Source organism: Ambystoma mexicanum, chromosome 7p (assembly GCF_040938575.1).
Source record: "Ambystoma mexicanum isolate Mex_15411 chromosome 7p, UKY_AmexF1_1, whole genome shotgun sequence".
Lineage (NCBI taxonomy): Eukaryota > Metazoa > Chordata > Amphibia > Caudata > Ambystomatidae > Ambystoma > Ambystoma mexicanum.
The window spans coordinates 646,468,059-646,491,507 of NC_090939.1; the positions used below are offsets into that span (position 1 = coordinate 646,468,059).

The 23,449-nt window shown below is 47.9% G+C and overlaps 1 protein-coding gene across 2 annotated transcripts in view; it reads right to left on the reverse strand.

Moving 5' to 3' along the window:
- TXNDC9 (thioredoxin domain containing 9) overlaps nt 1–23,449 on the reverse strand; it is a 175,909-nt gene that overhangs the window by 59,010 nt on the left and 93,450 nt on the right. For both annotated transcript variants that reach the window (XM_069636686.1, XM_069636687.1), the window contains exon 4: nt 2,635–2,889. In XM_069636686.1, coding sequence (XP_069492787.1) covers nt 2,635–2,889 — 255 coding nt within the window. The remainder of the gene's footprint in view (nt 1–2,634; nt 2,890–23,449) is intronic.

Sequence of the window (23,449 nt, forward strand, 5' to 3'; positions counted from 1 at the left end):
GGACTTTGACGCGTGAAGGATCATGGGTACTACGGACGGCACACTAGGGGTACTATTACAGAAATACCCAGTCAACGTCCCTTTTTTCATGTCGAAAAGAAGTCATGCCATAGTCTGCACATACCACTAGACTGCTGCCTATGCAATGCATGGCATTCTAAGCAGATGCACAAGTCTCACAAAAAAAAGATATTTTGACAAAGCCTTGTTCTGTTGCCATTTGCCAACTGAAAACAAAACAATGCCTGGGCACTCCGTCTGTTTAGATTTAAAAAAAAGTAACTTTATATCATAAATCATCTTGAAGTTCATAAAACCAACATGGACTTACACAGTGGTGTGCATTTTCCTCGGCAAGAAACTTTCCGTCACACGTTGCATCCAGTTTGCTGGACTTCCTCAGGCAGAAATTACATTGCATAACATTGGGCTTGTTATTTCTACACACACTTCTTTCAGCTAATAATCTACCAGTGATGCGACCCTGTATGTTTACCACGAACATACCCGCTCGCATCGCGGCCATCTTAACGTGTTATTATCCTGTATATTTCTAGCTTATTTTCAATAACTTTACCAACCTTAAGAGGCTGTTTCTTATTGTATATGTTTCGCCTACTTTGTGCAAATTATATAGTTAAGTATTTTATCAATGTTTCACTGTAATGTCAAGTGACTAGATCTTTCCCTTCCACTGCTGTCTTATTCTGCGTGGGCTCATCTCAAGGAAAACACACCCTCTAGACATACATGCAGCGTCTCGGTTACTATTCGTTGTCAAGCCCAAGTGGGCTACTTGCTCTCCTAAACGGTCATGTGCCCAACTATTACATTAAAATAAATCCATTAAAGCACAATTCATATATTGTTTTCCTTGAGACGAACGATGCAGAATTAGACTGATGTGGAATGATAATTGTTAAAGATCTAGTCACTTGACAATAGTGTGAAATATTGAAAAAATACGTACTTCTATATAACGCACACAGGGAGAGGGACCCAATTCACTCTAGAGCCATGGTATGTTCCGTTACTGGAGGTGGTGGGCTGTCCCCGATTGGACAAACTCAACCTGTCTGAAGGTGGCAGGGCCCTTCTTTAGGTGGGCTGTGGCAGTCTCCAGCCCCAATTCTGGAGAAAGAAGGACATAGTTCAATTACAGATAGTCTGCCACAAGTTGCAAGCACCTGAAGCTGAAGGACACCATTCACCTGCAGAATGACTGCTGATGCAATCAACATTGGCCAAGCCAACCTTCGTGTAACAGAACTCTACCATCGAATCAACTGAGAACACCTGAACTTGGACAATTCCTTGTGGATGGGCTAGTAGGACAAACTAGATTGAAGCCCTGCTCTACACCCATCACCTTATCCTAGGTCAGAGTTGTCGTCAGGTCTGCATTTGGCCTGCAGCTGCCTAGAACTGATTGCATCTTTACACCGGATCCTTCCTGCATTGTTGTTGGAAACCTTGTTGGCATCCTCAGAGTTGGGTCCTTTGTCAACCTGCTGCTTTGGTCTCTCACAAGAAGGGACTATGCCTGCTGAAACCTGAAGTCTGACTGCACTGCTCTTTAGGCTGGTTAACTCGGTCTTGGGTCACCCCAATATCTGCACCCCTGGGGGTACTCCTGGATCAGAAATGGAGCAGTCTTCACCCTGTCGTCCATAGGTTCTCTATAAGTGCATGTCCTAACAGTCCGTGGAAGCCTTGAACTCACATTCTGGGTGCCCTCACCAACTTAATTCATGGTGAGCCCAGTGTACCCCACATATTCCCTGCTATGTTGTGTCTGTGTTGCTGCAAGCAAGATTTCAGTGGTCTAGACACTGTATATCTCTTTATGCGCCTCTATCCCCAGTGATGTGTATTAGGTCTAAAACAGCTATCTAAAATGTAGCGCCCTTCCCGGGATAATGGCTGCTGACCCTGAGTCAGGAGTCAGGAGTCTTTATTTTGCCATTTAGGGCATGGTGCCTGGTGGGCAACCCCTCGAAAGCTGGAGGACCAACTGGAACCTTTCTACAGTGACTTCACAGAAACCTGCTTAATAAAATCACGTGGCTTCAACACAATGAAATCTGAATAAGGAACAGATGGATTTCCTAATCATTCATCATACGTGATGCAAGGCTTGAAATGTGCATTCGCCACTAGCCTTAGCTACGGATAACAGACTCTTGGTAGTAAGAAATGGTCTGCTGTGTACACATGGGAAACTGAGGGGGGACAGTGACTTGATCCCTGTCTAGTAACTTCCAACATGAACCCTCCAACCATAGATTAATACAGTCTATAATACAATGATTAGCCCCAATGAAGAAAATCTTGAAATAAATACACAATTCCAGGTGTCCACCCTGAGTAACAGTAGTTAGGAGGAAGTGTAACCTATGTAATAATCAGAAGTACAAAAATGTAATTAATACATTTGACATTATATAAGCATAGAACACATTTTGCAAAATCTATGGTTGCTTATACTTACAGCCTCAGGCTGCATGCCCCTCTTCACATCCCAATTTCCACCTATCTCAACTTCCCAGGGCCAATAGTTTTGGCTTACAGCAACATTTAATAGCCCAAACTAAAAAATGAATACAACCCTTTGCTTCTGTCCACAAGTGTTACCTATAGTTGATGATGTCCGCACAACCTAGCCGCCACTCCAGGATCTCTGTGGTGAAATCATCCGTGTTGCCAAGGTCAGTGAAGCCAACCACATAATCTTTAGTCTTGCCATCCTTCACCAGGGCCAAGGTAGGAATCACTTTAATGCGAAGCCTCTCAGTTAGGAATGGTGCTTTCTCAGCATTCAGTTTGATGAACTTGGTCTCAACGTGTTTTTTGGCCAACACAGTTAAATGCTTATCAAATATTTTGCATCTGTAACATAAAAACAACAGTTTGGGGTGGGGTTATGAATATACACACAAGGCAATCACTATCAATGACATTTGCAAATATGCGCAAGTACTTCCGCAATACCCTAGGAGCACAGAGTAAGAGCAGGCCTCTCAGTCAGTGGATTATGGTCCTGAGCTTTCCGCATTGCCCTCATTGGTTAAAAAAAGCAGGCAACAGCCAAGTCAGAAAAGGATGGTAGAGAGGGCTGGCACATGCAGATAATTGTGTATTCAGAACATAGCGCTGATCCGAGGCGGCCTAGCCTTCCACAGTTACCCGCCTGAGCATCGTAGCTCAAGTCAGGTTCAGGGCACTGTGCTCAGAGAACCCACCAACTGAAACAGAGATAATTTGAGTCAGTGTTCTTATTCCCATCCACCAAACCTACCTATAAAACCCAGGCATTAATTAGAGCACCAATAAGAACCAAGAGGCCTGGTCGTTACTCTTTGCCGACCATAGCCAATGCTGCCAGATATGCAGCTTCTAAGTGTTTCAAGATTTTTTAAACTGTGGAATCAAAACCTAGCCTTTGCCTCATAGCTGAATAGACAAAGCCCAACCTCCCCATGCCAAATCAGAAGACAATCCTTCACACTCCTGACGAGATAATCATCTCCCGACCAAACTACCACCTTTTCAGCACCCACTTGACAGACAAGGGCTTCTTATTGACACTTGTACGGAGATCAAAATTATAAAAAAGGAGAAACATTTATAGAACAGCATTTCTTTGCCTCACTAACAATAGGTGATTGACACTTTCTGAACTGAATCATGGGGACAACCAACTAAAAAAATAAAATTAAAAAAAGGCTTTAAAATAAACAAATTGCTTATATTAACACAGTGAAGCAGAAAATGCACTGGGGGAGGTGTCGGGGGGGGGGGGGATTTCATTCATAATGAGATGTCATTGGTTGTTCATATGGCATAGTGTTCACAGAGGCACAGGCCTTGGAGGGTGCTGAGAGGGGGCTATTATATTTTGTGTGTGTTGATGCTCTTGGATCACCCCTTAAAACACCTGCATCCACAGTCATATCGGCTATGTAGGTCGAAAGCCTTGAAGAATCGGTTCAAGTTTGCACACCGCAGGGTCCAGATCCTTGTGTTCCCCAATTCTGATGCGAGTCAGGGGTTCTTTACAAGACTTAACTGAGGTTTCAAATGATTTGGTGAGAAGTACGTTTAGTGTCTGGATTTCATATGCTATAAGGATTAAGGTGGCACAGAAGGGAGGTGTGTAGCGTTTATTTAGTGAATTTGGTTTGAGCTGCATTTAGAAGAACAAGTTACTTACCCCTGGTAACATTCTTTCGACTGGATGTTCCTCCAACGTAGTCCTCATCTTTGACATGTAATGTCCAGCTTCGGCTGCTTCGGAAATTATTTCGGCAGAGGGCGCCCCTGACGTCGACTCTATGACCCTCGAAGGCCTCCGTCAAGGGGGACGTCATCAGATGTTATAAGTAGCACGCACGGCGCCCGTTGGCCTCAGTTCCATTTTCCCGCCTTGCGCATCAGAAGCGCCCATTAATACGGGCAGGACAATACTCAGCCTTGTGGGAACGAAAGCTGCAATAGCATGGGAAATTCTACAGAGGGGTATGTTGGGAGGGCGATGCGGAATACGTTGGAGGAACATCCAGTTGAAAGAACTTTACCAGGGGTAAATAATTTGTTCTTCGAATGGATTGTGTCCTCAAACGTATTCCTCATCTTTGACAGACTCCCAAATCAGTATCCATGATAGGAGGGAGAAGAATTTAGACATGTAAAACTTTCAGAGGGCAGAATAAAGGACTGCCTTACCAAAAGCAACATCCTGAGCATGCAAAGTATCCAGAGAGTAATGCCTAGTAAACGTGAGTATAGATGACCCGTTGCTGCATCACAGATGTTCTTAATAGGGACCTCTCTCTGCAGGGCAGTCGAGGTGGCCATGCCCCTGGTGGAATGGGCACGCAAACTCTCAGGAGGGTCCTTGCCTGCCAGCCTGTAGCATTCAGAAATAGTGAGGATGATCAACCTAGACAAGGTCTGTTTGGAATCAGCCTGGCCCAGTCTGTGTCCGGTGTACACTACAAAGAGCTGGTCGTCCACTCTCAATTTGAACATCAAGGAAATATAAAAGCTCAGCGCTCTCCTAGGGTCCAAACAATGTAGCCTTTCCTCCTCCTTACTAGTATGCGGAGGAGGATAGAATGCTGGTAGCACAATTTTCTTCTTGCAGATGTAAGGGCAACTAACAGTATAGTCTTAAAGGTCAACAACCTCAATGGACACGAGTGCAAGAGTGCAAAAGGAGCACCCATCAGAAATTTTAAGACCAGGTTGAGGTCCCACACCGGAACCTGAAATGTAGAAGGTGGGAACACATTTGTGAGCCCTTTTAGAAACTGAGTGAAGAGAGGGATCTTAAAATAGGAACATTCCTCTGAAGAGTGCTTAAAAACCAAAAGCGCTGCCAGATAACCCTTAATGGTACCAACCCGAAGACCTTTGTGTGCCAATGCGAGCAGAAAGGACAGAACATCCGGTGTCGTACACTGAAAAGGATCAACATTCTTGTCTCTGCACCAGTCACAAAACATATTCCAATGGCAACGGTACAGAGACTTCATTGACTGCCGTCTGGCTGAAAGCAACACCTCCATCACATCATCCGGGAGGTCCCAATCCTTGTACCTCACCCTTTCAGAAACCAAGCGTGAAGGTTCAGAGTGTTGACCTCTGGATGGAGAACCCAACCTTCCTCTCTCAAGAGAAGATTCTCCCTTTGTGGAAGACGTATCGGAGGACAGATGGACCTATCCAGAAGGTCCGGGTACCACGTTCTCCTGGCGCAATCTGGGACAATGAGGATCATGCGGTTCTCCTGATTACTTGAGGAATCACGGACTGGAGGAAACACGTACAGCAGTGGGAATTCCCAATCCACCACAAACGCGTCTCCTAGAGCTCCTCTCGCAGGAAATTCCCTTCAGCAGTCCAGTTCGCACTTCCGGTTGACACCGGGTTGCTAACAGATCCACTTGAGGGGTTCGCCAAAGGGGGAAGACCTCTTGAATGACTTCCTGAGCTAGTTCTCCCTCATGTGAGACTCTGCTCTGCCTGCTCAGAGCAACCGCTGCTGTGTTTTCCTCCCCAGCCACGTGAACCGCCGAGAGGAAGATTCCTTCTTGAATAGCCCAATACCAGAGCTGCATTGCCTCTCTGCACAGTGGTAGTGCTCCTCTCTTGTTGAGGTAGTGCATGGCCACTGTATTGTCTGTCATTATCAGGACATTCTTTCCCCGTACAGACGGCAGAAAAGCCTTCAGCTCCAAAAGATTGATGTGTAGCTTGGACTCCGACGGAGACCAACGACCACTGACAGTCAACTCGTTGGCGTGAGGCATCCGTCACTACAGTGATCTCCGGCCATTGTTGCCAAAAAAGTGTTTGCCTTTCAGAACATTGTCCTCGCAGGCCTACCACAGAAGATCCTGTGAGATTCTGGAAGGAATCTGAAGGCGGTCTGACATTTGTCCAGAGAACTGGGACCATTGCGATCGGAGAGCCCATTTAAGGGATCTCATTCGCAAGAGGGCCTCTGGCACCAGGAATATGCAGAATGCCATGAGACTGACCAACCTCAAGAACTTGAAGGCCAGAAGATTCTGGGCAGTCTGGAATTTCGTTACCATCTGGAGAATGTCTTAAACCCTCACCTTGAGAGGCGAGCACTTTCCCCAACGAAGTATCTAAAACAGCCCCGATGTACAGGAACTGTTGGGAAGGTGTCATCTGGGACTTCTTGAAATTGAGGGAGAAGCCCAGTCGGTGAAGGGAGTGGCAGGTAACGTTGAGAGGATCCAAGGCTTGTTTGGGAGAACGCACCCCGATCAGCCAATCGTCCAGGAAGGGGTAGACTTGAATCCCCCCTCTCGTGAGATGCGCTGCCACCACCACCAGTTTGGTGAATAGCCTCGGGCGGAGGCCAACCTGAATGACAAGACCCGAAACTGATAGTGCGAGCTGCCAGCAGCGGACCTCAGGTATTTCCTGTGCTCGAGATGGATCGGCACATGAAATTAAGCATCCTGAAGGTCCAATGACACCAACCAATCCAGAGGTTGGAGGGCCTGAGGGATCTCAGAAAGAGTGACCATCTTGAATTTGTCTTTCCTGAGGAACTTGTTCAAGTATCTCAAGTCCAAGATGTGTCAGTTTACTTTGGCTCTGAAGGTCCAGAAGGATGGTTCTGTTCTGATGGTGAGAGGGAGGAAGTTCCAAGAATTAGCAGCCAATACAGGGAAACTAGCTCCTCCAGCTCTTTTCAATTTGAACCTTGGAATAGTGAAGCAGTGCGAGTACAGAGTTCGGGTGGGTCTGGTTGATTGGTGTTTGGAGAATTTGTCTGATTAGTACTAAGGGGCAGAGTTAGACAGACATTTGTGGGTGATGACTAATGTGCAGAGAGAGATATTCTGTCACGCACTGGTAGCCAGTGGGCATGTCTGAAACTGCTGATGTGATTGGATTTGGAGATGTTCAGTGTGTTGTTTTGTAAGACCTGAAGCCTGTTGAGGTTCTGTTCAGAGGAGCCGAGGAACGGGGTATTACAATAATCGATCTTGGATAGTACTAGGGCCTTAGCTAGCGTGATGCAGCTGTTGGGTGATGATTTGCATATGTTAATGAGCTTGTTAGTGTAGGCAGTAGTTGATGCGGTGGCGCTCACTTGTTTTTGAGCGATAGGGTTGAGTCTAAGTAGACTCCCAACGTTTTGATTTCCTTGGCGACTTTAAAATCGTGTTCCCCCATCGATGTCGAAGGAGGTGTACCGGAGCTCAGTTTTCCCGTCGTTAAGGCAAAGGCTGTGGTTTGCCATCCATGCCTGGATCTCCAAGTATATGTCATTGATCAGTTTGGAGTAGTCTTCATAGCAACCTGACAGCGGGATGAGAACTTGGGTATCATCAGCGTAATTTGTGTAAGTGACACCCAAGTCGTCTAGACTGTGGAAGAGGAGCTTGGTAAAGATATTGTAGAGCGTTGGCGAGACGCAAGAGCCTTATGGAACTCCGCAGTGGATAGGGATTGGTCGGCTGAGAAGACCCTGGTAGTTCGATTGAAAAGAAATGATTGGATCCAGTTAGAAGCGTTGCTAGAGAAGGCAGCTGCTGAAGTCAGTTGATCTGTGAGGATCTGATGATTGACAAGATCAAATGCTGCCGAAAGGTCTAACAGCAGGTGCATGGCCAAGTTGCCATTGTCCTTGGCCTCATCCATTTGGATTTTGAGATCCAACAGGGCTCTTTCTGTGCCGTGTCTCGGCCTGAAGCCGGATTGTCTCAGGCCAAGTAGGTTATTGTGCTCCAGGTGTTTCTGGATTTGTAGATAGGCCACTATCTAGTATTTTTAAGAGGAAGGGGATGGTAGTAATGGGCAGGCATAAACGGGTCCAGGTTAGTTTTTTTTATAGTTTTTTTTTTTTTTTTAAAGAGGCATAACCCAGGCCTCCTTGAGGTTATTGGGGACTGTACTGGTCTTGAAGGAGGAGTTAACAGGGTGGCAATGAACAGTGCCAGGTGCTTGGCGCCTTATTGAAGGATTGTGGCCGGACAGGTATCTCCTTGGCATCTTGTGGGTTTAAGGCCTTTGATCATAAGATGAGACTGGTGAGAAGGAGAAAAGTGGACAAGAGGAGACATAAGAGTTCGATGAGCGGATGGGGTTGGAGCTATTGATCAAACTGTTCTTTTTTTTAACTTTATTTTATTTTGAAGCAGTGTGATTTTAACAGTGAGGGCATTCTGTATATTGGCACACCAGTCTGCGTCTTTCACACAGGCTTCAGTAGGAGGGGCTGCGGACTCCAATTCCCTTAGGATGCTGAAAAGCTCCTTGGTCCTAGATTTGGTGTTTAGGATTCTATTGTTGTAGGTCTCTTTTTTAGTATTGTGAATGGCCAATTTATAGGCAGAGGTAAATAGCAACTTGTTGGTAGAGGTGGGTGATTTTCTCCATGTGGATTCAGCACTCTTTTGGCATTCCAGAGGATCTTAAGTTCAGATGTGAACCATTTGTTCAGGTGAGCTATGGGTTTGGATTTTTTTTTAACTCGATAGGGGCAATGATGTTTACAGCTGAATCGAGTGTGACGTACATGAGGTCTACTAGATTAATTGAGTCTAGGTCTTTGTAGTTAAGTGGGTCCAGGATGTCATGGATCAAAGGTTGGAAGTTTTGTAGCGTGATGTTCTTATTGTTTCTAGAGAAGATTTGGGGTGTGATGGTAGCACTTGGGGTGCGATGGTACGACTTAGGGTGGGGGGTGCATTCGCCTGAATGGAGAAGGAGATGCAGTGGTGGTCAGACCAAGCGGTAGGTTCATTGTGGAGGATGACAGTTGAGGTCTGCCAGCCAGTCCAGCGTTCGACCTTTGTTATGTGTGGGACCTGTGATACGATGAGTAAAGCCGAGTTGGGAATTGGGGTAATAGAGACCTACACTGAAATGGCCAAGCCTAATTATTTGCAAGCAAGGTCTAATAGCTAGTTAGTTAGTAGGTCTGTGATATCTTCCTCGAAGGGGGAGAAAGGACAAGGAGGTCGGTAGATGAGGTGTAAGAGGATCGTTTGGGTGGCTGATAGGGGAAGTTTAACTGAGAGAAGTTCCACTGACGGGATGCTAGCATAGGAGCTGGTTCTGAAGCCCAGGTGCGTTTTAGCTATGAATGCTACTCCACCTCCTTTACCAGAATCTCTGTCTGATCTAATGATTGTATAGCCCCCAGGGATGGCTATAGAAAGTGCTGGGCCTGCTGCCTGATGTTACTAGGTTTTAGTAATGGCGAGGAAGTCAAAGCTGTTAGTTGAGATGAGGTCAGCAATATCGAGAGAGACTAGAGACTGTGCATTGATGAGTGCTCCTTTGACAGTTAGGAGAGGCGGCTGAGGCTCAGACAAAGATTGGGGAGTGTGTGGCGGAGGGTTGGGTATTGCAGTGGCCTCCGAGGCTTTAGCTAGGCATGTGGTGGGCTAAGAGATATTAGGTTTAGTTGTGGAGGGCCGAATGGTAGGCTTTGTGGGCGTCTTGTAATTTAGATAACGAGAATCTAGTCTCCAGTTTGGCACTCACTGGGCAAGGTGTGGGAGGTGAGGCAAAGAAATGGATCCATTCAGGTGGGCTGATCAGGTTATTTGGACTGCCTGTAATATAATTGCTGGCGGCAGTGGAGGACCCGGTGTGTAATGGGTATGATTGTAGTGAGGGAAGAAAGCAAGTGGGGGCAATTGAGTTGAATAGTGGGAGGATGGTAGCCATGGTTAGGGTGACTGGGGAGGAAGGCCATGAGGGTGACGATCAGCAAGATAGTCTGGGCCAGTATTAAATGATGGGCTAGTGTGTCTGGGGCAGCAATGACGTCAAGGTAGGGTGGTCCAGTATTAAAAAATGGCGAGAATGCAGGGGCAGCAGCAACAACATGGTGGACTAGTCCTTCAACACTGTAGGCTAGACCGGTAAACAAGTGGTAGGAATGCAAGGGTAGCAACAACAGCAGGATGCGCTAGTCTTGTTTCAAACAGTAGGCAAATAATAGTTTAAAACGCAAAGGGCAGTGGCATCAACAGTGTAGGCTTTTTTAAGCAATAGGCAAACTAGGATGAAAGGGGCAGCAGCATCAACAGTGTAGGCTAGACCGGTATTTAGGCAAGTGGAAAGAATGCAAGGGCAACGGCTACAGTGGAAAAGGCTGGTTTGATAATTATTGGGCTAGTGTGCCTCAGGCAACAGCAACCACAAGATGGGCTAGGAGTTAGGCTGGTGCAGTGCAGCGCGGTAGAAAGCGGCGATGAATGCTTTATGCATCACGGGGGGGGGGGGCAGCACAATGGCGTGTAGGTAGTTACCGTTGATTTAGAGGCAAGACCTAGAAGAAGTGAGGATACCATGCGGAATAGTTACCGTCGGAGCGGATGATTTCTCGTGCGAGCATGGCATGGAATGGGCGTTGTGTAGATCGAGTGAGGAGGGCACGTTGGATATTGATTTCTTGTACGAACGAGGAGTACAGATGCTGGATGGGATCTTTTGGTGGTGCCCGGAGGTGAACAGGGGCAAACCAGGCCTTTTTCCTGGCCTTTTCCGTTGCCGGCGGACCAGATTGGCCTATGAAGCGGGTCGGTTGCTTAGCAACCAGATGCAGCCTCGCTGTGGGGCCACGTTGCGCCGGCCATTTTGGGTCAGCCGGTAGTGATTTTGAAAAAAAAGCATGTCGGGTTGTGATATTTCGTCTGCTAAGGTAGCAGAAAAGGTGCTGTCTCACCGTATCAGAGTGGCTGGTGATCACGGGTGAAATGGAGGGTCATAATGGTTGATCTTAATGAAGAAGCAGGGTTAAAATCTCCTGCACAAGGAGTGGAACCACAATCCTCAGAGCGTTTCCCCGGTGGATTGGTCTGAGGCTTCCTTAGAAAGGGAAGGCAGTGGCTGTGGGCTAGTGTTTCCCGAGCCCTCCCATCTAAAGTAATGGCTTGCCATTCTTCGAGACGTCTGCCCCCTCCCCCACCATAGAACTGTGACTGAAGCCTTCAGAGCGGTTTAGAAACAGCTGTTGCAGCGGCTGATGGTAAAGAGGCTGCTGCTGGAGCGGACTTGGCACCTATACCTCGTCCACCACGAGGGAACCTTTGCCGGCCTCTTTGACTGGCCATTCCTCTCACCCTTCCAAATGAGCAGTAGCGAAAAGATTCTACCCCGCCATGATTGTCCACCAGAATTAAAAGGCTGAGGTTTCCTTACAGCGGTCTCTAAAGATTTGGCAGCCGCTTTGGAGGTCTGCAACTTCAAGGTCCTGGTCAGCCTTGCTGCCAAAAAGATGAGACCCGTTGGTGGCATGTTGAGAAGACGGCCTGCACATCAGGTGCAAAACCAGACTTCCGCAACCATGCAAACCTGCATATTACAGTGCTCGCAGCCATGGATCTGATGATACCATCCGCAGAATCCAATCCAGACTGGAAGGACTCTCACATGGCTTCCTTGCCGTCCATAACAGCCATAAAGCCGTCCCTCTCATCCCCTTCTGCAATGTGCTCCGCTGCCATGGAGATGTACTCCCAGAGTGTACGAACATTTTGCAGGCGCACAGGAGTTGGCCGATTTCAACGCCATACTCCCCGCTGAAAATACCTTCCGCGCCCATCCATCTATGCATTTATCATACCTATCAGGAGGGATGGTAGGGTACGCAACCTGTTCCAGGTAGCCGTAGCTGCCTGGACCACCAGACTCTCGGGAGTAGAGTGTTGGGACAGATAGCCAGGGTCGCTCCTGGAAGGGCGGTATTTTCGTGTAAGAGACTTGTCAACTGCCGGATTAGTCTCTGGGGTCTCCCAATTCCTGGCCACAATTTTCTGAAGAGCCACATTGAAAGGTAACACAGGATCCGTAGGCAGACGCCTGTCCAAAATATCCATAAGATCTTGATAATAAGGAGCTGGAGGTCTGGACCAGCCCAAGTTTTCCACCAGTTTAGACATAAGGTGCCTATATTAAGAGTCGGGTTCAGGCTTGACGAACCCCAACTCCGGAGAGGTATTAATAACACTTGCATTATGCAAAGTGTCACACAGGTCCTGCATCCTGCTCTCCTCTGAAATGAGGCACTCCGGCACATTTGGAGTACCATACTGGAGCCCAAAGGGGGCATTCTCCCCATCCGAATGTTCCTCCACTTCAAAAATTGAAGTGAGGTTCCTAAAAAATAAAAAAATAAAAAAATAAAAAAAAATCCTTTTTAGGAAGGGGGCAAATGTTTTTAATAGCATGGAGCCCAGAGGCTTATAAAGCGTTGAAGTTGTTGACTTAGATTTAGCCAGACCCTTCCATGGTGGTTCAACAGGACCTATGGACTGAGCCGGTAAACTAGGCCTCACCGGCGTCAACGGCTTTGGCATCGACAACGGTGCCAAAGGCACCGAAGGCTTGACTGGTGTCGAAGACCCAATGGGCACAAACGACTGCGTTGATGGCTTTGAAGGCTTCGAAGATATCAACGACGACGGAGACCTTGACCTCTCTCACCGTCTCGAGTGATCCTTCGACACCTTGCCTCAAGGGCTCTCAATGTGGATCACGCCGTGAAATCAGGCAGAGACCGCTCCTTGCCGGCTTCCACAGAAGAAGGCGCAGACGGAGCCTTGCCCGGTTTCTCAAAAATCTTAAGCATCTCCAACTGGAAAGCTTCCCACTCTGCCGGTGTCAACGTTTTGGACGGGCATGTCACCCTCTCGGGGGTACTGCTCGACGACGAGAAAAGCGACCAGCGGTGCCTCCGCTTCGACGAGGAGGAAGATTGGTGGGAACCACTACGGCACTTTGAGCGATTTACTTTCTTCTGACTAGGAGAGTCACCCCTCGACCCGTTGGTGGAAAGTCCAGCTAGTCAGGATTTACCGGGCTTGGACACCTTGCCTACCTTTAACTACCCCTGTCGTTCCCGCAAGGCCTTCCCTGTCATGGGCTGATATTTTGGGCAGAGATACGTCTCGTAGCCCTCACCCAGGCACCACAGACGGTCCCGATGCAAATCCGTAATAAGACATCTTGGAGCCGCACTCCTTACATTTCTTAAACCCAGAACGAGGAGTCATCGGGGTAGAAGACGAGGACATTGTCGAAAAGACTGATAACAGTAGTACATCAGAAGTACGAGGCGCGCCAAGTTTCACGAAGCAAACGCTTTTGCAGAAAAACTGAACTGAGGCCAACGAGTGCTGTGTGTGCTACTTATAACATTGGATGCCATTGTTGCAGGGCGCCCTCTGCTGAAAATATTTCCGAAGCTGGACATTACATGTCAAAGATGAGGAATACTTTGGAGGACACAATCCATTCAAATGTTGGTTTATTTACCGCTTCCAAAGTGTGGAATTTGTATTAGGAAGTGTGTCAAGTCAGACAAAGAAGACAAGGAGACATGCTTGAAACAAAAATTTAAGAAAACCTCCAATCCCCATCTCTATGATGGATTCTCTATTTTAGAAAGCAAGAAATGGGTGCTAGTCAGGATGTCTCACAAATAAACTCTGTTCAAATCTGTGCTAACCTACTATCTGCACTACCACTATGAAAAGAAAGAACTAAAATCTAAGCTTCCCCCTTGTGGTGGCTGGTTTTCTTCCCCCCCTGCCCCCTTTCTCACCTCCCCATTTGTGGTGGCTGGTTTTCTGGCAAACACCCCCACCACCCCCCAAAAGAGTTCTCACAGTCTCTTCCAGCTCTGGGTTTCGTAGAATGCTGCCAACAACTCGGTTAGATATCTGGGTGTAACTATCACTGTCTCCCTCTCAGAGCTCTTTGAGGCAAATTATGTCCCCCTATGGAACGCCATCCGGGCCGATGTAAATAGATGGACCAAATTGCCACTATCCTGGGCAGCTCGCTTTATCTCTATAAAAATTAACGTCCTACCAAGGTTCCTGTTCCAATCCCTCCCGATAGCCATTCCGGAGTCATTCATGGCATAGGTAAAATGCACATTGCTGAAGTATCTATGGGCCGGCAAGAAGCCCAGGATTCCGTATGCCACACTGATTCAGCTCAAAGAGTCAGAAGGCATGGGATATCCGGACCTGAAAGTATTATAGGGCATCCCAGCTTCGAGTTCTGCCAGACCACCTTTGGGAAAATCCCGAGAAACAGTGGATAGCCATAGAAAATGTCATCTTCGGACCCGTTACACTCGGGGAATGGTTGTGGTTCCCACTGTCTGCGATGACCCGCAGAATTCGAGAGCATCCAGTCCTAAAGGTGTTATGGTCTCTTTGGCGCCCTTCCCGAACTATGTGAGGTGTCATTTCTTGGCCTTCCCCTCTCAACTGTATTTGGGCTCCCCCATCCGTGACCTGATAACTGAGGTTCATCGCTTTCAACCATGGTACGAAGCTGGGCTTGCGCGAGTAGGACAGATGTGGAAAAAAGGGGTACTCATCGCCTATGAGGAATTAAGGGAAGCTTTGCAGGGCAGTGAGGTCTCTCCCATGTTATTTCTTCAGCTATGTAGCGTTTTAAGCGATGCAAGGTGGGGCACCTCTCTAAATCGCCCACTCACCCCCATTTGAGCAGATACTTAGCACCCCCCAAACAACAAAAGGCCTCATTGCACGAATGTACAAGACTTTGATCACGAGAGGGCACCTAAAGCGCCCATCGTCAGAAATCAAGTGGGCGGCGGAACTAGGTCTCGCGAACCAGCCGGGAGTTTGGGAAGCCATTCATAAAGAGATGTGGGCGTCATCCATCTCTGTACAATACAAAATGCACCATGCGCACCTGCTGGTGATGTCGCATTACACTCCCCCAAGGCTGTCTAAAATGTTCCCGGGCAGAGGGCGCTAGAGATCCGACCAAGATGGCGGCTCCCTAAAGAGGTCTGTGTAGCTCCCAATAAATCCTGACACATCAAAGCTCTGTGGCATCCTTTTCGCCCGCCTGTTGCTGCACGAATCCCGTGGGAAATCCTGCTGGTCACAGAGATCGAAATCGTGTCCCCAAGACCTGCGAGCCAGAAGTACGGCTAACAGGAGCCTAATCGCCCGCAGTGCACTGGGGCGGCCGCCTGCATGGGCCATGTGGTGGGTGTAATCAACGAGGCACCAGGAAAGACGCGGCCGGGGATTGAGTAGCACGTCAGGGAAGAGTGGCGGTGTAAGGTGAGAGCGGCACATCATTAGCCCATGAAGCGTGAACGATCCGGACGCCCGAAAGAGCGCAAGCGATCTGGCTGCCTGCGGTGGATCCCGCCCATCAGACCCCAGCCAAGCGGAGAGTCGGCGCAGCTGACCCTGAACCAGCCCCCGAAGAAGTCGAGATAGGAGCGCCCCGGGGCAGGCAAGACCCCTCCCCCTTCATGGCCACGTCCCAATTAACAGCAGCTGGCAGCGGCCGCAACAGCCCTCCCCCCCCCCCCCAGGAGGAAGCATTGCACGCGGGTCCCCAGCGAGCCCCTGCGCCGCAGTCCACAACCGCCACAAACACCCTACGAACATCTCAGTGAGGCGTACGCCCCGTCCTCCTGGACCTGGTCCCCTCCCTGTGCCCTGCGAAGCACCCCAGACAACCAAACAAAACGCTGCAGGGGCACCGCCTGACACAGCCGGCCCGGCGGGCGCTCCGGCCTGCTCTTCACAACACAAGCAGCTGTGCAACCCAAATAGAGACGCTCTAGAACAAAATCATTGTGGATCCACGCCGCGTGGCTAGGGCACCCAACGCGGCGCCCCAGATCAGCATAACGCCATACCGCCAACACTGTACAAACCATGCGGCATTCCCTGCCACCCTGATCGACCGTACCGCCAACACCACCTCTGGACCAAGCGAACACGGTCCAATAAGGGAGAACACAGCCGGACTGCCTCACAAACCAATAACTTTCCACACAGACGCAGGAGGTGGCCTCTGCCTCTGGACAGACCAGCATGGATCCATCTGAGACTCCTGCCTACCAAACAAGGTTGCAGGACACCGACCAGTGCACAAGCAGAGACTAAAGCTCCTGGGCACCCCAGACACCACAAGAACCTGAGCGCACACGCTACATTGAAACCTCAACAGATCCAAACAAGCACCAACTCTGACTACAAGCCGCCCGTGGAGAGGGTCCTGCACAACCCACAAGCCCATCAGAAGTACAAGCTGTGCAAACCACGCAATACCCAAAAACCAGCCCTCACAATCTACCACGGCAGTGCAAACCACAATACACCGGAGGCCACGCCTAGACACTACCTTCAACATTGTACTCAGCCGACATCCCAATAACGACCACCTCTGGATTAATTATGGGGAAAACAGACAAGTCCCAAAGAAAACTGAATTTTGAAGCCAGCTCCTCAGCCAAACAGACTAATCCCAACAGTAGACCACCGTCACCCACACAAGATGCCCCCAGGTGGAAGAAGAGCTGCTGAATTTTGACATCAGGGAGATCTTACTGGAGTTGAAAGCTGGAATGGAGGCACCTCCAATATGAGGGTGATCACATCCAATTCTTCCCAGACTTCTCCCAAGCGGTCCAGGCGCAAAGTAGTACATACACAGCCCTCAAACGACGACTACAAGACAATCAAATTCTATTCTCCATGCTATTCGTCGCAAAACTTTGCATCCAGCACGAAGGAAGACCTCAGTTTTTTAATACGCCCGAAGAAGCCAGTGACTATCTAGACCGCGGCGGGTGCAGACCTCACTCCAACAAGGCGAGACCACAGCGGGGAGACAGGATGAGAAGAGACCCATCATAAACCACGGCACACAAGCAACAAACGGCGTGAGCATTAAATCACCGCCAATACCAGAAAACCAGTGCTACAGTTCCTCCATTCTGCAATTCAGGTAGCCCACTCCCCTCTTGGAAGGCTACTAGCGCCCCAAGTGCAGCTATGTTGAATCTTGTTTGTAAGGGAAGGGTTATCGTGGGCCAGTTGGGGGTTGCCCACGCAAGGGAGGGACAAGAGCAACATGAAGTCGCCATCAATTGCTCAACCACGTACCACCATGTCTACACAATTAAACCCCACTCGGATACCGTAAAGTGCCACTAGTTCCCTAAGTAAACCCAGGCTCCAGACGCGACCCGCCGACCACGTCAGGTCCAGCACCTACCATCCGGTAACACCGCTTAAAATTGCTACCTGGAACATCTGGGGCGGCAACCAACCAGCAAAAACCAGAAGAATCCTACAATACCTCAGAAGACACAAAATCAGCATAGCCATGCTACAGGAGACCCACCTCCTTCCAACTTCGGAACAACACTGGGCCCGGTCTTCGGGGTGCCACAGGTACGTTTCGTCATATTCATCATATGCCAGAGGGATCGCAATCTTAATAGACAGGAGAGCCAATTTCAGTTTGATTGAATCGAAGAAAGACACTGAGGGAAGAGCACTACTAGTGAAAGGCCTCCTAGCAGTAAAAGAAATCGTCCTTGTAAACTCGTACGCTCCTAATACAGACGGACCAAACAATTTCAACTGGGTTATGGCACAGCTGGGAAGAGCTAACGCAGCGACGATCATCTGGGGGGCAGATCTCAACATACCAATAGACCCCATAGTCGATAAATCTCACAACACAACAAGTAGACCATCTAAGGCAAGCCTCCAGGTCAAGGAAATATGTCACACTTTTGACCTGATTGACACGTGGAGACACTCCAACCAGGATGCAAGAGAACATACGTTTCACTCAGCAGTCCACAACACCAGCTCTCGCATAGACTATATTCTGGCATAGCGTTAGCCCATTCTGTTGAGGACCTGGTCAAATCCACCCATGCTCCTTCTCCTATCACTCGATGGTAACCCTAGAACTCACGCTACCGGGAGCTACAATACTGAGGTTCAAGTGGAGATTCAAGCCAGGTTCACTGCCTGACTCCGTGTTCACAACTGAACTGCAGCAAGAAATTGCGACTTTTTTGGAGGTTAATCAAAACTCTGGACTCCGCTGGCACCTTATGGGAAACACTAAAATGCTTTGTTCGTGGAGTATGCATGGCAAAGGAGAACGGGATCCTAAAACTAATACGTCAGGAACTGGCTGAGAGCGAAAAACGTCTAAAAGAGCTTGAACTTAAAAACACACCTCCTCTAGTGAACCGCAGACCCAAGCTGATCTAAAGGAAGAACTACTAAATTTCAAAGCTAAATCTGAGCGTGAGCTGAAATTCCTAGGGCACAGACACCAAATCTGGCAATATGGTGAGGGCCAGGAACCGGGAGCGCTACTGGCCCGGCTACTAACAATCGACAAAAAAACCACCCGTGTGGAACACATCAAAGACGCTAATGGATCCCTAGTCTACACAGAAGAAGGCATCATTGACACGTTTTGTAACTTCTACAAAGACCTACACAGCTCCAAGGGCAGCACGGATCCTGAGACACTGCAAAACTTTCTCAATGACACAGAACTGTATTGGGTGACCGATGACTTACAGGAACCCCTAAAAACCCCAACAACAGTAGAAGAAATCCTAGAAGCAATCAAACATCTTCCGAACGCCAAGGCACCCGACCACGATGGGCTCACAGGAGAATTCTATAAAGCTTACGCACCACCATAGCCCCTCTTCTACTTCAAGTCTACGAAGAAGCCATATATCGTGGGATTCTCCCACCAACCTTACGCGAAGCCAATGTGATATTACTACACAAAGAAGGTAAAACCCCGGAGGAATGTGCATCCTACAGACCAATTTCCCCGATTAACTTGGACAACAAGATCCTAGCCAAACTTTTAGCAACACGTCTTCTTCCCATAATGCCGGCACTAGTGTTGGGTGACCAAGCAGGTTTTATCCCAGGGCGCAACACAACATAATGGTATCAGAAGGCTCTTCGGCATCATGGAAGCACTTGACCCAACACAGCAAGCAATAGCCGTTTTACTCGATGCAGAGAAGGCCTTCGACTCTGTCGAATGGCCCTTCCTATTTGTAACGCTCAAACAAATGGGACTGGGGAAGTTCTTTCTTAAGCTGGTTTCGCTGCTTTACCACGACCCACCATCCTATATCAGCTTAGGTAATACAAGATCTCCCAGCATCAAGTTGGAACGTGGGACCAGACAGGGTTGCCCCCTATCAGCCCTTATCTTTGCCCTTGTGATGGAACCCCTAGCCTCTAGACTGAGGGAATACCAACTACACAGAGGCCTCACGCTGGGCCCCCATAAACTAGTGGTCTCCCTATATGCTGACGATGTCATTTTTGTCACCGACCCCCCAAACTAACCTTAACCCAATAATGTGTGAAGTGATCAAATTTGGCCACGTCTCTGGCCTCAGAACCAATCACTCGAAATCAGTTGTATTCCCATTGACTCCGAACACCACCAAGTTCAGACGATCAAGGTTTCAAGTGGGAAAGCTCACGGGTCCGGTACCTCGGTATTTACATGTCCCTCATTTAGAACGACATATTCAAAGATAACTACGAGGCAACGCTCAGCTCCCTGCAAGAACGGGTTCATAGATGAAGTCAATCCCACTAACACTCTGGGGTAGGGCCTCACTGACCAAAATGGTTATTCTTCCCAAATTTATTTACAAATATACCAATACTCCTCCCAAGATCCTTTTTCCCAAAAATCAAAAGCCTCATTCTGGAGTTACTATGGGTGGGGAAACCAGCACGGGTAGCCCACGCAACATTAATCCTCCCTACATCAAGTGGTGGCCTCGCGCTCCCAGACATGGAGAAATACTACTGAGCAGCCCAGGCACAATTTCTAAGTCACTGGTACACAATATACTTAATCTGTCCCCATGTACAGGTGGAACGAGCCCTCGCATCCCCCAACTTGCTGCGAGCCATCATTATCAGTCACATCCCAGTCTCACATAACACGTTGAACACCATTATCCACCTATGCAATCTGGAAGAAGATCGCACAGAAATATGACGTGAGCATAAGGTTCTCCCCCCTATTGCCAGTCAAATTCATCCCAGGGATTCCCCTAACGGCCGAAAAAGTTTTTCTTCTATGGCTGGACAAGGTCAACATCCAATCCCTTGGTCACCTCTTCCCCGGGGGCACGTTCTTAACTCCACATATGGCTAAAGAAAAGGGAGGCACCACCTCACTCGACACGTTCCTATATTTCAGACTACGCTATACTATACAGTGCACGTTCCCATCGTTTCCCAAACAACCTGAAACATGGGACCCATTACATAATGTAATCCAGGCGAATAGGCGAAGGGAGACTAGTGTCACTGTTATATAAAACCCTATTAACGAAGTTCGAGGTGGGAAGTAGCCATCTAGGCGACAATATCTGACGAGGATTGGACATACATTCTTCGACAAACCCAGAAAGTCGCGATAAACACACGCTATAAACAAATCCACTTTAATTTTGTGCACCAAACCGACTATACCCCGGCGAAGAGTCACAGACACCACACAGAGGTGTCAGCACAATATGCAAGATGCAGTGCCACCATCACGGATTTCTTGCACGGGACTGCCCCGGGATACATCAATTCTGGTCCTCTGTTTTACAAACCATAGCCGACATGTTTGGTGAGGAGATGCCCCCAACCCCACTGGTAGCCCTCCTGGGCCTGACCAAATACAGCCCACGACAAGGAAACTAGCAGCCCTGCTATTGGTGCTGGCGCGCAGGAGGGTCGCTATGACATGGGGCAGAAGCCCGACCCCTACTATCGCAGCATGGAAAAAAAGACATCCTATATTGTCAGGATTTGGGTACCGAATTCATACAGACACTACCACAGCACGCACGTCCTCCCGACATCTGGGGTCCATACATAGTTTACCTGCTAAATACTGCCGAGATTGCAGATTCACAAACTCAAGCTACATGAACAGTGTGGAAAGACGGGTACTGACAAGGAGTGCCACTGGTAACAGTCTAGGTTAATGGGAACTAGCATATAACATGTATTCTTTATGAAGTTATCGGGGCGGGGGTCGCTAGTAATGAAGATGGCAAGTTGGAACGGTTTTTATTGCACCCGATTGGTGCAAATGTATGTATTTGTAAAATCCAAAAATAAAAGTTAAAAAGTTCCCGGGCACATCCCCACTCTGTTGGAGAGGCTGCGGTGAAAGGTGATACTATTGGCATCAGTGGTGGGATTGTCGCGAGGTGAAAATGTATTGGAAAGAGGCCCTGGGGTGGATTCAAGTCATAGATGGATACCTCAAATCCCCACCCCAGTCTTGGTCTTGTTCGGAGTCGAATTGGAAGAGGACGATTCTAATGCGGCACTCGCACACATGCCACGTAACTTACTACTGGCGGCAAGGGTTTGTCTAACTGTTAAGTGGAAATCTCCCTCACTCCCCACAAAAAGAGAATGGTTAAAGCACATGCCATTTATGAAATGGAAAGCCTCACAGCCGCCATGCAGGAATCTAAAAAGAACAAACATGATATGGTTGCCCTTCTTAGAATTTTATACAGCATATTGGGATTCCATAAGACCAATTGACCAGGCCCATCATTGAATAATAAGCAATGCTGATGAAACCACCCCATGTCGTCCATCGAGCCACACTTGTGGGTAGAATGCCTGAAATGTTGTTTATTTATGCAATGCAAATTATGTAGATTAAACGGTGCAGAGTGAAGCACCGCCTGTTCTGTCCGACTTGTGCTTTGAGTTGTAATAAGCGAGGATGAGGGGTGGGGAGGGGGGGGGTGGCACTCGACAAGTTTCAGCTTCTCACTCGTTTCTTTTGTCGTCTTCTACTCACAAAATGCCTTACGATTACTATACTGGCTTGTGATTGATCTGTACTGTGAAGTTAACATGTACTGAGTTGCACTTTAAGAAAATCAATACAAATTCATAAAAAAATATATATATCTGTTGCCACCAGCTTGTCTTTAGGCACATATAAAAAATAACCAATAATCCCAGGTTTATATTTGGGCGATACAAAAGTATAACCATTGCACGGACTTTATCACAAGATGGTGGGTGCAGTTAAAAAAGTTACTAATAGTCTGAAGGACAGATCAGTTTCCCCTTTTTCTCCTCTTCCAGTGTGTGCAAGGACTCCTCGTGGTCCTGCATCACATTTGACGAGTCCGTTTGGTCTTTTGGCCCTCTCATCACCCTTTTCTGGGTCCCCCTGCCATTGCTTGATTTGTGTGCTCAAATACACTCAAATACTCGACCCGCCTCCTTGCCCCTCTAGCTCGCCTTAGATCCAACCTCTGCCCGTTGTACACCCTCATCCCCTCCCACCCGCCCCCCCAACACCGGATTGGTGTTCCACTGGGGTCAGGTGACCCATGAATACAGCTTAAAACACTATGTATTGTAAACAAAGGAATTATTAAATACAAGTAGACCAATATACTTCTTGGGTAAGTAAGTATTATAACATCATATAAACACAACCATAAAAACCAACACAATCCCTATGGTTCGGCAAACCAATGTATAATCCTATTTAGAGGAGCAAGAAGCAAGTCAATGTGAGTCAAACCTAAGGTTATACATTCAGGATAGTAATACACTATTCTTGGGGACTAAAACCAGGTTAGATATACTTTTAGAATACAATCAGTAATTCAAGGGTAGTTGATCCCATCAGTCATGCAGTGACACTCAGTTATGAAATAAAATAATAAACCAATCGTGTTACACGTATACTCCTTGCGACATTACTTTTTAGAACTCAGTTCAGAGCTAGTAAATCAACTCAATGTTTGGAGGGGCCTCAAGCTTCTCAATGATAAGTATGAACACTGAATAACTTTTTGAATGCACTAAGCAAAATCGGGGAAAAGCTAAATCCTATTACACTTTAAGACACAATGTATTTCAATTTAAGTAATTGACCCTATGACTATTTTGGAAATGCTCTAAGCAGTTTCAGGGGAGGCAAAACCCAGCGTTACATTGAATAGCTGCTGCTCTTCGAAACTTTTAAGTAACCATATACTTTTAAGAGGGGTTTCAAGCAACTCATAAGACAAGTATTAACTTGT